Source organism: Mauremys reevesii, linkage group 8, assembly GCF_016161935.1.
Source record: "Mauremys reevesii isolate NIE-2019 linkage group 8, ASM1616193v1, whole genome shotgun sequence".
In the NCBI taxonomy this organism is placed as follows: Eukaryota; Metazoa; Chordata; order Testudines; family Geoemydidae; genus Mauremys; species Mauremys reevesii.
Genome location: NC_052630.1, coordinates 52,464,648 through 52,479,619, shown reverse-complemented (window position 1 = coordinate 52,479,619; position 14,972 = coordinate 52,464,648). Strand labels below are relative to the sequence as shown.

At 44.8% G+C, this 14,972-nt stretch overlaps 1 protein-coding gene across 11 annotated transcripts in view; it reads right to left on the bottom strand.

Moving 5' to 3' along the window:
• The window catches only part of CEP350 (centrosomal protein 350), a 143,989-nt gene that overhangs the window by 56,529 nt on the left and 72,488 nt on the right, over positions 1 to 14,972 (bottom strand). For all 11 annotated transcript variants that reach the window (XM_039486128.1, XM_039486132.1, XM_039486133.1 and 8 more), the window contains 2 exons: positions 13,914 to 14,097; positions 292 to 506 (listed from right to left, as the gene is read on the bottom strand). In XM_039486128.1, the coding sequence (XP_039342062.1) occupies positions 292 to 506; positions 13,914 to 14,097 (399 nt within the window). The remainder of the gene's footprint in view (positions 1 to 291; positions 507 to 13,913; positions 14,098 to 14,972) is intronic.

Below are 14,972 nucleotides of genomic sequence, written 5' to 3'. Positions count from 1 at the left end.
AAAATCCACACCCCATGAATGATGTAGTTAAGCCAGCCTAAGTCCCTGTGTAGACAGCACTAGGTCAACAGAATTCCACCTCTTGGGGAGGTGGATTACCTACGACATAAGAACATAACAGGAGTGTCTGTGCTGAAGAGCTACAACAATGCAGCTGCCGCACTGCAGCTGTAACATTTCAAGTGTAGACAAGCCCTTAGCCTGTATCATAGAAATTATACATAAATACAAAGAGGAAAAAAAAAGAGGAAATTTTATGGAATTAGTTGGGCTTGAATGGAGCCAGCTCACCAGCCACTGCTGCTGCTCCTGTCTTGCTAGTTCCCAGGCTGAAGTCAGAGATGGGTACATTGGGCTTGAACCCTGAAGCTGTAGTCCCAGGAAAGCCTGCAGGGGACCTGGCTCTTTCCGCTGTATTTCCTAGAGAGTCAAACTGTAACAGTTTCTGGGAGCCTGGAGATGGGGGAGAGGTTGGGGTCTTCTGGGACCTTCCCTTGTCTGAGAGACTGACAGAAAAATCAAACCAGAAAAAGATCAGTATTCTCCAATGCCCAGCCATTTAAGTGCAAGGATGACAGTTTACATCAGTGGTCCCCAACCTTTTTGCCTGGCGGGCGCCAGATGAAGGACTGTGGCAGTGGTCGAGCATCCGCCGAAATGCCGCCCAATTTCTGCGGCATTTTGGCGGCAACGCCTTTCAATGACGCCGTTTGTCGGCAGCAAGAGGCATCACTACCGAAATGCCACAGTAATTTGGCGGCATTTCGGCGGATGCTTGACCGCTGGCCAGGACGCGGGCGCATTTAGATGCGCCCGCGGGCACCGCGTTGGGGACCCCTGGTTTACATAGTAATAACCTAAATCCCCTGTTTGTCTACATTTGAACAGACTATGTACAAGGAATGCTGTCCTATGATTTGCAGGTGCCCACCCTGCATTTAAGAAGTGGCTCACTACAGGGATGTTACACATGCATTCCACTTTGGGACACATTTTGATAAAGTTGTTCTGTAGTATCAAGCATACATCAAGTTAGTATATAAATAACAAAGGAACAAGGATTACTTAGAGGTTCTAAACATAGAAAAAACCTCATATGAGTCAAATTTATAAACAGTCATTAAAGTATCAAGACCAGTAACATACTGTAGAAATTATCCTATAATCCTTCACCTAAATAACTACATCAAAAGGTGATAGGACTCCTTGACTATCTCAGACACAAACTTCTCTCTGTACCATGGGGCAAAGATTTTCAAAAATAAGTGCCTAAGGTTAGCCCCTTAAGTCCATTCTCAGGCACCAGAATAAGTGGTCTGATTATCCAGCAGCTCCTATCAATTTCATTGGAATTTGATAGGAACTCAGCACTTCTGAAAATCAGGCCACATTCAGGTGCCTAAATATGGATTTAGGAGTCTAACTTTAGGCACCTTGTTTTGAAAGTCTTGGCCAGGAACTTAATTTTACCTACAGAAAATTAATTAAACCTACAGAAGAACCTGACATTATAGAAGCCCTTTACAGTTTGGAAATGCTCTAGAGGTGCAAGTGGTTGTGACAGAGCTGTTACCTTTAAATATTAATCTCCCTTTGCAAAATGAGGTAAATGCCAAAGAGTCCTAAATTTGCATTAAATAGTAATAGTTAATAAAATACAACATGAAAACTGCCTGTGGAGAGAAGTTTCAGTACACCACTTTCCAAAAACTTTCAGAAAATGATTCAAATACATACAAAAATGTTAACATTCCAAAATTATGAAAGCAAAGATGATCAACAGTCGATGATTAAATCATGGGGAAGCCTCCCAGATGCATATTAAAACAATAGCACAACTCATTTCATCATCTTATTAGGTCAGGAGGTGGTTTTCAAACCCAATACTGGGTTCAATATTTCAATTAAACTAAGCCAATTCATCACAATTATTCTGTATGCCCTCAGTGAACAGACACATGAAAACTAACTTGCATGTCTTTTTAGAAGGAGATTTGAGACAAGATTTTATTTTCAATGACACGGTTAATGGAAACATGAACTGCAACAGCAGCAAGGATGGGTATTAAATTCTCTCCCCCACTACACTCCTTTGGAGCAGCAACCCATCTTTGCACAAAACATCACACTGTCAAACTCATTCATCAGGGAGCCCACAGTCACCCCAGTCAAAGAGACATTCTTGTGGTTTCTACTGGCAGAGATTCCAACAGCTCTTTATAGGTAGTCTGCCTATTTCTTTTAGCTTCTTACAGACTCCTCTTTGTGAAGATGGAAAAAGAAAAGCTAGCTTCAGTGCATTTTCAGCACTTAAACTGAAAGATCCCTGTATTGGCCATGGTTTTCTTTGCAGTTGTTTGGTACAGAAATTAAGATTAAAGGGGACAGTGTTAATTTGAAAATCACTTCTATTTTGTACCTGCTATTGCTACAGATAACACCTAAGACTATCATAATTAAGCAGGTCTAGAGAAAAAAAAGTCTCTAATTTTTCCACATGTTTATTTTGTAAATTTGACAGCACAGTGTGGAGTCTGTTTCAATGTTTTGTTCATCAGTTGCTCTTCCAGTCTCATATACTGGTACGTCACCACCACTGATGCAATGTTCTGGCAGGGGTGAGGGAGAAGAACTCACACACACTTTCACAGCCCCTGCACAAAGGTTTTTACCCATAGTAGCTGCAACAAAACTGAAACTAAAACTGAAAAGGCAACAGGTAGGCATATATCCAGAAAGAAAAAATAGGAGAAAGAGGGGTAATCCTGAGCACATTTGATGTTGCACTTGGGTGCACCCTAAAGGCTGTTCTTAACATCAACAGAGAGGCAGAAAAATTAGGATTGTCAAATGATTTAAAAAATTAATTGCGATTAATCGCACACACAAAAATTAATCACACTGTTAAACAATAATAGACTATAATTCATTTAAATATTTTTGGATGTTTTCTACATTTCCAAATATATTGATTTCAATTACAACACAGAATACAAAGTGTACAATGCTCACTTCACTTTTGATTACAAATATTTGCACTGTAAAAAAACAAGAAATAGTATTTTTCAATTCACCTCATACAAGTACTGTAATGCAATCTCTTTATCATGGAAGTTGAACTTACAAATGTAGAAATATATAAAAAAACTGCACTCAAAAATAAAACAATGTAAAACTTTAGAGTCTACAAGTCCACTCTGTCCTACTTCTTGTTCAGCCAATCACTCAGACAAACAAGTCTGTTTACATTGTCAGGAGGTAATGCTGCCCGCTTCTTGTTTACAATGTCACCTGAAAGAGAGAATAGATGTTTGCATGGCACTGTTGTAGCCAGTGTGGCAAGATATTTATGTGCCAGATGTGCTAAAGATTCGTATGTCCCTTCATGTTTCAACCACCATTCCAGAGGACATGCGTCCATGCTGATGATGGGTTCCGCTCAATAACGGTCCGCACTACTTTGGACTGACGCATATTCACTTTCATCATTATGAGTCAGATGCCACCAGCAGAAGGTTGATTTTCTTTTTGGGTGGTTCAGGTTCTGTAGTTTCCGCATCGGAGTGTTGTTCTTTTAAGACCTCTGAAAGCATGCTCTACACATCATCCCTCTTATATTTTGGAAGGCACTTCAGATTCTTAAACCTTGGGTCAAGTGCAGTAGCTATCTTTAGAAATTTCACATTGGTAACTTCTTTGCATTTTGTCAAATTTGCAGTGAAAGTGTTGTTAAAACAAACAACATGCCGGGTCATCATCCAAGACTGCTATAACATGAAATATATGGCAGAATGTGAGTAAAAACAGAGCAGGAAACATGCAATTCTCCTCCAAGGAGTTCAGTCAAAAATGTAATTAACACTTTTTTTAACGAGCATCATAAGCATAGAAGCATGTCCTCTGGAATGGTGGCCAAAGCATGAAGGAGCATATGAACGTTTAGCATATTTGGCACGTAAATACCTTGCAAGATCGACTACAAAAGTACCATGCAAATGCCTGTTCTCACTTACAGGTGACACTGTAAATAAGAAGAGGGCAGCATTATCTCCCGTAAATGTAAACAAACTTGTTTGTCTTAACGACTGGCTGAACAAGAAATAGGACTAAGTAGACTTGTGGATGCTCAAGTTTTACGTTGTTTTGTTTTTGAGTACAGTTATGTAACAGCAACAAAAAAATCTACATTTGTAAGTTGCACTTTCATGATAAAGAGATTGCACTACGGTACTTGAATGAGGTGAATTGAAAATTGAGGATTCGCCTCTTCCAGCTCTACGTGTGTTACAACCTAACATGAAGGGTTTGTCAGTTGCCAAGCATGCTTTATTCAGTGTTCTTGCTCATTGACACACTATCGATATAATTTGCTTGCAAGAGACACACACGGCAACTGCCGAAACCGGGAGTTACAGTATCAACAGCTTCGACCTGTTGTGCCATGTGACACACCCAAAGCATGGCCAAGCCACATACATTCGGTCCGATATTGCAGATGCCACTCAACTATTGTCTACTGAATTCTTTGATGCCATCCAGGTTGGCGGTATCTGGCTAGCAACTGTTTACATGCCTCCAAACGTCAGCTGGAACCAACAGGTTCTACCAAGTCTGCCACAGCAAGCTGTCTACGTTGGAGACTTCAACAGCCATCACACAGACTGGGCGTATAAGGAGGTTGACACTGATGGTGAAAACTTGCAGCCAGAGCATCTCAAAATGACCTCGCCCTTATCCATGATGCTAAGCTGTAAGGCACATTCCATTCACTCTCAATGGGATCATGACTATTCTCCTGATTTGTGCTGGGTCAGTTCAGTTCATGGCCATCCTCAGCCAGCAACATACCAAGTCTTGAATAACTTTCCACACAGCTAACAGAGATGGTTGCTGATCCATATTGGGCTACAGCTCCCATTTGTCAAGGGTTCCAAAAAGAAGCGGTGGAACTTCCAAAAAGCTGACTGGGGAAAACATAGGGAAGCACTGGAGAAGAGTGTGGTGACAATACCAGCCCAACATATCTTGGTAAATGAGACCGACTGTCACTTCTGTAGTGCTATCTATAAAGCAGCCTGCAGAGCCATCCCACACCGTTGCTGCCCGGTCTACATTCTGTTTTGACGAGGAGAGCGCTGCCTTGCTTGAGCAGTATGAGGTATCTGGTGACCCAGAAGTCGCTGACCATCTGATCGAAGAGAAAGTTACTCACCTTGCAATAACTGAGGTTCTTCGAGATGTGTGTCCCTGTGGGTGCTCCACTCTAGGTGACGGTGCGTCCCGGCGCTGTCGATCGGAGATTTTCGGTAGCAGTGCCTGGTTGGGGCGCACGCACACAGATGGTATCTCCCGTCTAGTTGGAATCTTCCTGAGTGCGTGCGCCCCACACCCTCCTCAGTTCCTTCTCTACCGTGGAGAGTCATCTCAGTACTCCAAAGTAGAGGGGAGGAGGGCGGGGAGTGGAGCACCCACAGGGACACACATCTCGAAGAACCTCAGTTACTGCAAGGTGAGTAACTTTCTCTTCTTCTTCGAGTGCTGTCCCTGTGGGTGCTCCACTCTAGGTGAATGTGTAGCAGTACCCACTACGGTTGGTGGGACTTTGGAGATACGGCAGGGAGTACTGAAGATAGTACTGTATGACCTACTATTGTGTCTGCCGTGGTGTCTTGCATTAGAGCATAGTGTTTTGCAAACGTGCGTTCAGATGATCATGTAGCCGCTTTGCAGATATCAGGAATGGGAACGTTGTGTAAGAAAGCAATGGATGCCGACATGGCTCTAGTGGAATGAGTTCTAATGTCGTTGGGCGGTTGAAGATTCTTCGCACGGTAACCGGATCTGATGCAGTCAGAGATCCACCTGGACAGACGTTGTTTAGAGATAGCCATACCATTTGATTTTTTTCAGTAATGGAAACAAAGAGTCGTGGAGACTTGTGAAATGGTTTAGTCCTGTCTAAATAAAAGGCAATTGCTCGCCTGACATCGAGAGTATGCAGGGTTGCCTCTTGTGGAGTCTTGTGAGGTTCGGGATAGAAAGTATATAGGTTGGTTGAGGTGGAAGGTAGATACCACTTTAGGAAGAAATTTAGGATGTGATCTCAAAGTGACTTTGTCTTTGGAGAAGATTGTGTAGGGAGAGTGGGCCATCAGGGCACTCATTTCACCTACTCTCCTTGCCGATGTTATGGCAACTAAGAAAGCCACCTTCATGGACATATGGAGATGAGAGGAGGTAGCCAAGGGCTCGAATGGAGGTTTCATGAGAGCGTGTAGAACAAGGTTAAGATTCCATGAATTCCATGAATTCATATTGGGTGAATTTCAGGGTAGAGGTTTTGCAGGCCTGTGAGAAACCGTTTTATGGTTGGGTGAGTAAAGAGTGAATAACCTGCTAAGAGGTCATGGAAGGTGGTAAGTGCCACCAGATGCACTTTGGTGGAGCTGAGCGAATGTCCATCTTGTTTTAGTTCCAAGAGGTAGTCTAGAATGATAGGGAGGGTCACCATATTGGGCGCTAAGTGATTATGTGAGCACCAGAGGGTGAAACGGTTCCACTTTTGCAGATAGGTTTTATGAGTGGAGTCTTTCCTACTGTGCAGGAAGACATAGCGGACCTGCTCAGAACAGGCTAGTTCATGGGTTTGGAACCATGAAGGAACCACGCTGTGAGGTGGAGCTTGAGGAACTCAGGGTAAAGAGCCAGTCTATTGTTCTGGAGAAGGAGATCTGGCCTGTTGGGGAGAGCCCGTGGTGACGGGAGGGCATGCAGAGTAGGTAGGGATACCACGTCTGTCTCAGCCAAGCCGGGGCAATAAGTATGACCCGATCCTTGTGGTCCACAATCTTCCGAAGAACCCGGTGTAGCAGAGGGATTGGTGGAAGGCGTACAGGAGAGAGCTGTTCCACGGGATGAGGAATGCGTCTCCTGGGGATGCAGTTCCGAGTCCCACTCTGGAGCAAAACTGGGGACATTTTCGGTTCTGGATTGTGGCAAAGAGGTCTACTGACGGGGTGCCCCAGAGGGAGAAGAGCTGTTGAAGTATTGTGGGGTGCAGTTCCCATTCGTGTTCCGTCGAGAAGTGCCTGCCGAGTGCGTCGGCAGTAGTGTTGTGGCAGTCTGGCAGGTAGGAAGCGGTGATCTGTATTTGACGTTATATACACCAATTCCATAGGCGGATGGCTTCCATGCAAAGAGAATGTGAGCGTGCTCCCCCTTGTCTGTTGATGTAGTACATACATGCTATGTTGTCTGTTAAGACTCGCAGGTATTTGTTCTTTATGAGGGGAAGAAAATGAAGGCACGCTCATCTCACAGCTCTGAGCAATAAGAGATTTATGTGTAGGTGCGACTCTGATGCAGACCACTGGCCTTGTGCCCTGTGTCCCCCTAAATGCGCTCCGCAACCAATTAGGGAAGCGTTCGTGGTGAGCACGAGTGCTGGGGATCAGTTCTGGAAGGAAACCTTAGTGCAGGGGTTCTCTGGTCTTGTCCACCACTGTAGGGAAGCTAGAACGTTGGGAGGCGGAGTTAACAGCATCCCTAAGGTGTGTCTGTTGGGTTTGAAATTGGAATTGAGCCAGCCCTGAAGACATCTCATGTGCAGCCTGGCGTACTGGACTATGAAGGTGGTGGCTGCCATATGACCAAGGAGCTGTAGGCAGAGTTTTGCCTGTGTCCTTGGATGAATAGAAAGCGTGTGTTTGAGCTGCGTGATAGCGAGGAATCTGTGATATGAGAGCAAGGCTCTGCTCTGGATTGAGTTGAGATGAGCTCCGAGAAACTCAATCTGTTGTGTAGGTGTCAGGGTGGATTTTGGGCGTTTATTTGGAGGCCTAGGCTGTGAAAGAGGGCGATAGTGAAAGAGTAGCTTGGAGTGTCTCGCCATAGGAGTTGCCCTTGATGAGGCAATCGTCCAGGTAGGGGAACAGCGTGACCCCATATTTGTGGAGGTGAGCCACAAGCACAGCTAGAGTTTAGGAAAAGACTCCCGGCGCTGTGGAGAGGCCGAAAGGAAGAACTCTGTATTGGAAATGGTCGTGACCAATTGTGAAGCTTAGAAAGCGTCTGTGAGCTGGATGAATTGATATATGAAAAGAGACGTACTGTGGGTCGAGGGCTGTAAACCAGTCCCCTTGATCCAGTGCAGGAATTAATGTGCCCAGTGTGACCGTTTTGAATTTTTGTATCCTCGCGAATTTGTTCAGTTGGCGTAAGTCTAGTATAGGCCTCCAGCCCCAGTCTTTTTCTGGGTCAGGAAGTAATGGGAGTAGAAATCTTTGCCAGGATGTTGCATCAGCACAGGCTCCACTGCGCCGAGCTGTAGAAGGTAAGCCACTTCTGCGCGAAGCAAGTGCTCATGAGAGGGGTCCCTGAAGAGGGACGGGGAAGGGGAGGAGGATAGGATACGAATGGGCTAGAATAACCGGACTGAACTATCTCGAGGACTCAGCGGTCCTGTGTAATTTGCTGACAGGCATGTTGGAAACTCTGGAGGCGGTGGAGAAATGGGCAAATAGGCTGTGGAATCAAGGAGTGGTCGCACAGACCCTGGACCAGCCTTTTAAAATTGTTGTTTATTCCCAGATGGATGGGAAGTGGTTGCTTGAGCTTGATCTTGTCTGCACTTAGGGGGTCTAGCGCGATTCCTATTTACGTGGTAAGGTTTGTGTTGAGGCCAATAAGACTGTTGTGTATGTAGTCTTAAGGTAGGGTTGGTATCGTTGACCCCTGGGAAGAGATGGGTGAATGCCCAGGGTGCGCAGTGTCGCTCTAGAATCTTTCATTGTATGAAGTAGTTCATCAGGTGTTGTTTTTTTTTTTTGTTGTTTTTTTTTTTAAGAAAACAGTTTATATTTATCAAAGGGGAGGTCCTCCACTTTGTCCTGCAGGCCTTTAGGGATGCCAGATGCAGAAAGCCATGAAGATCTGCGCCTAACCACAGCCGGTGCAGTTGTACGGGCTGCTGTGTCTGTCGTGTCTAAAGAGGCTTGTAGAGCTGTTCTGGAAATCAATTGGCACTCGCTCAGAATTGATTTAAAGTCCGCTGTCCTGTCCTCTGGAATGTAAGAGGCGAATTCAAAAGTTTATTGTAGTTATCAATGTCATGCCGGGCAAGGAGTGCAAGGTAGTTTGCGATCCAGAATTGTAGAGTGGAGGATATGTAAACCTTGCGTTTAAGGTCCTTGTCTTGCGGGGTGGACTGATATTGTGGCTGTTTTGTTCTTTGTGCGACTGCATCGATAATGAAAGAGTTCAGTTGTGAGAAAACAGGAAGTCAGCGTCCTTAGCAGGAACATAGTATCTATGTTCGGTTTTTCTGCAGGTTGGTAATAAAGAACCTGGAGTTTGCAGAGAGCGTCAGCTGGTTCCAAGAGTGCCTCATTTATAGGGAGCGAAGTAGGGAAACTGAGGCTGCTGGCTGCGGACCTTAGCCTGAGGTGGAAAAGGCTCCAGTGGGGGGAGGTGCGGAGAACTCTGTTTGCATTGTAGATCAGGTTCGCTCTCAGTGAAGGTAGCCAGTTCAGGGTTGGAGGTGCCCTGCAGGGGGTCTGCTGCTGGTGCAGGGGCAGAAGGCAGGCTCGGTGCCGACGTTCTTCCTGGCACCGGGGGAGAGCACGCGGTCGGAACCGCGTTTTTTTTTTTTTTTCTTCCCCCTTTCTTCCGTCCTGAGGCTTGCGGTGCCGATGGCTTTGTCGGCACCGGGGCAGAGCACGCAGCCGGCTTTGCGCTATTTTTAACCCTGATGCTTGCGGGGCAGAGCGCGCAGCCGGCTCCGCGGCTTTTTTTTTTTTTTTTTTACCTTGATGCTTGCGGTGCCGACGTCCGTGTCGGCACCGGGGCAGAGCGCGCAGCCAGCTTTGCGCTATTTTTAGCCCTGATGCTTGTGGTGCCGACGTCCTTGTCGGCACCGGGGCAGAGCGCGCAGCCGGCTTCGCGGCTGTTTTTAGCCCTGGGGCTTGCGGTGCCGCAGTCCTTGTCGGCACCGGGGCAGAGAGCGCAGCCGGCTTCGCGGCTGTTTTTAGCGCTGAGGCGCTTGGTGCCGCGGAATCCTGCTGTGTCCGGGAGGTTGAATTTCTGCCTCTACGGTCTGTGGGAGCCGTTGTTGAGGCGTGATCCGGGGCTGAGGCGCCTACCTTTGGCGCTGTCAGCACAGAGGGTAGGGATCTCGCAGGAGACCCCTTACCCTTGTTAGAGTCTCTCCTGTGAGACTGCTCTGCTTCTTGCCTCCGCTCCAGGGAGGGTGAAGCAACGCTCCCCACCAGTTCCGATCTGGCTGGGGAGGATGTGGGAGTGGGTTTAACTTTCCCCATCTCCAAAAGCGGCTGCGGGGATTTTTCCATGAGAAGTATTTCAAGCCGCAGGTCTCTGTCGTGCCGAGCCCTCGACTCGAGGCTCATACAGTGGAGGCACTTTGCGGGGATGTAGGCTTCCGCGAGGCACTTCACACAATGTGAGTGCCCATCCAAACTTGGTATGGAGTCCTGCCAGAAAACACACCTCTTGAATCCTGAAGTCCCTGGCATTGTAAATTAGAAATGGCAGGGGAGAGTGTCTCAGTGAGAGACAAATCTGAAGTGATTTTTTTTTTTTTTAAACTAAGTAACTAACTATGTAACTATACTAAAGGAAGGGAAACAACTGGGAAGTAATTAATAATTATTTCTATGTTCTTTGTTACTGTTTCCTATAGATACCAGGGAAGAGAAGGCAGCACTGCTCCGAGTCCCGTCTTCAGCCGAGGATGGTTGAGAAGGAACTGAGGAGGGTGTGGGGCGCACGCACTCAGGAAGATTCCAACTAGACGGGAGATACCATCTGGGTGCGTGCGCCCCAACCAGGCACTGCTACCGAAAATCTCCGATCGACAGCGCCGGGACGCACCGTCACCTAGAGTGGAGCACCCACAGGGACAGCACTCGAAGAAGAATCACTGGATACTGCTCGCCGAGCCAGATGGGAGGAGATGACCGACAGAATGAGCTTTACCCACTCCAGCCACAAGTGTTGGAGTCTGCTCCAATGCCTTGTAATAGCACAGCAGCCACCTGCACTCTACTGACCCTCAGTGACACCCAACCAGGATACCTACTTAAAGTGACCAGATCACCTTTGGAGAAACAGGTGCGAAGACAATTGAGGAATGAATGGCATATGTTTAAACGTGTACACCAGATCAGAAGCTGCCCAGGACCATTCACTGTAACAGACACTGGGTAGCATCAAATGTGGAACAGCTGCGGGCTATGACAACATATTTCCAGACTTCCTGAAAAACCTTGGCCCCTGTGCTCAACTTTGGCTTGTGAAATTCTTCACCAGGGTCATCAGTGAAGGCAGACTACTGAAGATATGGCACACCGCAAAAATCATTGACCTCCTAAAGCCTGGAAAGGACTCAAGTCAAGCATCAAGCTATTGTCCCATATCATTACTGTCAGTGTGCTTCAAGGCACTGGAGCGCCTAGTCCTACAATGGAGAGATGTGGAGAAAATTCTGAGTCCTTACCAAGCTGGCTTTCGGCATTCAAAGTCGTAGCATATGCAACGAAGTACTCTCACTGACAATATTTATTGAAAATGGCTTCCAAAGACCCTTGAAAATCGGTGTTTTCATTGATCTAACAGCGGCGTATAATACGGTATGGCACACTGGCCTGCTCGTGAAGGTATCATGGGTCCTGCTACCTTGGGTCACAGGCATCGCTGAACTGTTCCTCTGTGATAGGCAATTCAGAGTCCATATGGGGGAGAAGACGAGTGTTTGGAGATGACTGAGCAATGGGTTACCCCAGGGTTCTGTGCCTTCTCCAACCCTGTTCAACCTTTACATCAATGACCTGCCAACAACGGAGTCATGAAAGTTCATTTACGCAGACATCTGTTGCGGTACCCAGCCCTGACGTTTCACGAGCTTGATGCCACCTTAAACCGGGACATGTTAAAGTTAGCTGACTACTGTAAGACTTGGCTCCTTCAGTCAAGCACCTTAAAAACAGTCTAGTGCAACCTGAGAACTGAATGTTTATCTGAATGGTCAGAAGGTGAAGCATGAAGTAGAACTGGTCTATCTAGGTGTGACCTTAGATCACTCACTGAATTGCCATGCTCACCTGAAGAAGACAGAAGATGTGTAACAACCTTCTAAGCAAACTGGCAGGTTCGTCATGGGGTGCCCGTGCTCCAACTCTGCGGCTGTCAGCTCTTGTCACCTCGTATTCGGTGGCGGAGTATTGTGCAACAGTATGGAGTCAAATGTCACACACCAAACTGGTGGATAAGCAGTTACATGCCGCCATGCGGATCGTCTCCAGCACCCTGCGTCTGACACCGCTCCCATGGCTTCCAGTTCTGAGCAATATTGCTCCTCCTTATATTAGAGGAGAGGTTGCCACTGGCAAGTTACTAGAGAAACTAAGCATCAACCCAAGCCTGCCACCGCACAATGACCTTTTGAAATCACCAGCTACATGTTTGCTGTCACATCACCCATTACAGTCTGATCCGTCACACCAGGATGTTAGGGTGGAAACACTCTGGCGAGAGGAATGGATATCTATTATAATCCCCAACCAGTCCCTTGCTGCCGACCCCTCAATCTGCCAACCTGGTTTTGACATGGCCCGTCACCAATGATCCCTGTTGAACAGATTCCGGTCCGGGCAAGGTCTCTGTGCAGCTAACCAGTATCGCTGGACCTTTTGAGACAGTCCATTGTGCAGCTGTGGCGCAACACAGACAATGAAACACATTGTTGATGAATGCCTGCTGACTAGGTTCAGTGGTGGCCTAGAAGAACTGCATCGCACCACTGAAGATGCTATTGCTTGGCTAGAGAACTATGCACATGCTAAATAATAATTGAAAAATACTATTTGTTTTGTTCATATTATTTTTATTACAAATATTTGCACTGTAAAAATGATAAAGTGAGCACAATATGCTTTGTATTCTGTGTTGTAATTGAAATAAATATACACCGGACACTCGCTAGAAAGTGCATCTATATAGCACGAATTCACATATAACGTGGTCGCGGCCATGGATCCCAAATGTAATAACTTTAATTGCAATTCATTTTAACGCGGTCCCCACATTAACATGGTACTGTGCATGGATCCCAAATCCCGTGTTCTAGCAAGGGTCCGGTGTATTTGAAAATGTAGAAAAACATCCAAAAATATTTAATAAATTTCAATTGGTATTCTATTGCTTAACGGTGCGACTAAACCTGCAATTAATTTTTTTAAATAATAATAATTAATTTTTTTGAGTTAATCGTGTGAGTTAATTGCGATTAATCGACAGCCCTAAGAAAAACTCTCAAATATTTACAAAAATTAAAAGGTTTTCAGAACATTGTGTTTAAAGGGTATTCCATCAAAAAATTGATTCTCTTAAACTTAAACATTTCAAAGAACTGAAGTTGACAGTTTCCTTCTGAGCATTAAACAAGACAGACAAGACCCTGAGGATCATTTCTGTGCTGAAATGAGGTAGCTGTATTGATTACAAAAGCTGCACAAACTTACAAATAATATTCAAACTCTATGTCCTCTCTCAGAACGATAGTGTCAGCTTCAATATTTTCTTTAATTTTAAAAATGAATCAATTTAATCAGACAGCATCTTTTAAACTATGTTTATTCCAAGTACAGGTGTTTCACTAGTAAACATTGTGAATTACTACTACTAACTTATCCAGATAGATGGTAGAATTTTCAGGACTCAGGCTATAATTTAAGACTTTTATACCAAGTTATTCAATACAGTGCTGAAACAGCAGATCAAGCTGCAAATCTGTTCTCACCCTCTACATTATGGTTGCACTTGTACTACACACTACATATTAAAACTCAACACCAAGTTCTAGTAATATGTGCATGATGTCTTATAAAGGTCCACTTTACCTCAGCAAAGAATGTCCAGACAACTCCTCCAAAGTGCTATCAGTATCTGCGTTCTGTTCAGGGTCTCTATTAGAAACTCTGCTGTTAGGCAAGGACTTCTTTGCTTGCTGGGACCCACGCTCTGACTCAGATAGTATTTTGTCGTCTTCCACAGGAAAGTGGTGTGAACTTCCATTGAAAGATTCTATCCGTGCAAAGTATAATACCGGCAAAGTTAAATCCAAAGTTCAGCAATTAGCTACAAAGAAACAATTGAGTGGACTTTTCCCTCACTTAAAAAGGGCCTTATCTAGCCTAAAGTGCTCTTAAATAAATATGGCACCTTTTTACTCAAGACTAGCTCCTGTTCTGAATCACATCTACTTAAATTTAGTAATAGAGTGCCTGTTGCACTGCAGAGCCAATTCAGCCATGAACGTATAATAGCCAATTCTGTTCTGCCTCACACATTCTTCATCAAAATAGTCAGCTAAACCCCAACTTCACACACAATTACTGGCAACTCAAACTGAAAATATCAGTTTTTGTGGTGGTGGTGGTGGTGGTTAGAAAAATTCCTATCTTGTCTTGCACACTGAGGAATTCTGATACAGAAGCCACAGAGAAAATATGGAACCTCCAATGTAACAATTTCTTTTCTGACTGTAACCACATTTTAAATTTAGTATTCTCATCTTACTCTCCATTATTTGTTTTTTTAAAAGCATAAAACTAATTTCCCATTTGTCAAATCATATTTTGCTCCCTTTCTAATGTAACAAACTACCGTAAGAGGCTTGATATTTATTCATTTATGCATAAAATACAGATGTTTCATAGCCTAATGATGGACTATATATTGTATAGGGTGGCCATTATTTTAATTTCACAGTAGCTGAATGGATTTTTTAAAATTAATTTTAGAATTTGAGGATAATCTTTAGGTTATATAAAAAAATAAAGCTAGATCATTTTTTAAACAGTTTGCTTAATATAGCACATTTTATCACGATACTATTAAGTTTCTCAACTGTTTGTTTTTAGCAGTTACTATATGACAAGGCCAAAAAAAGGATCACC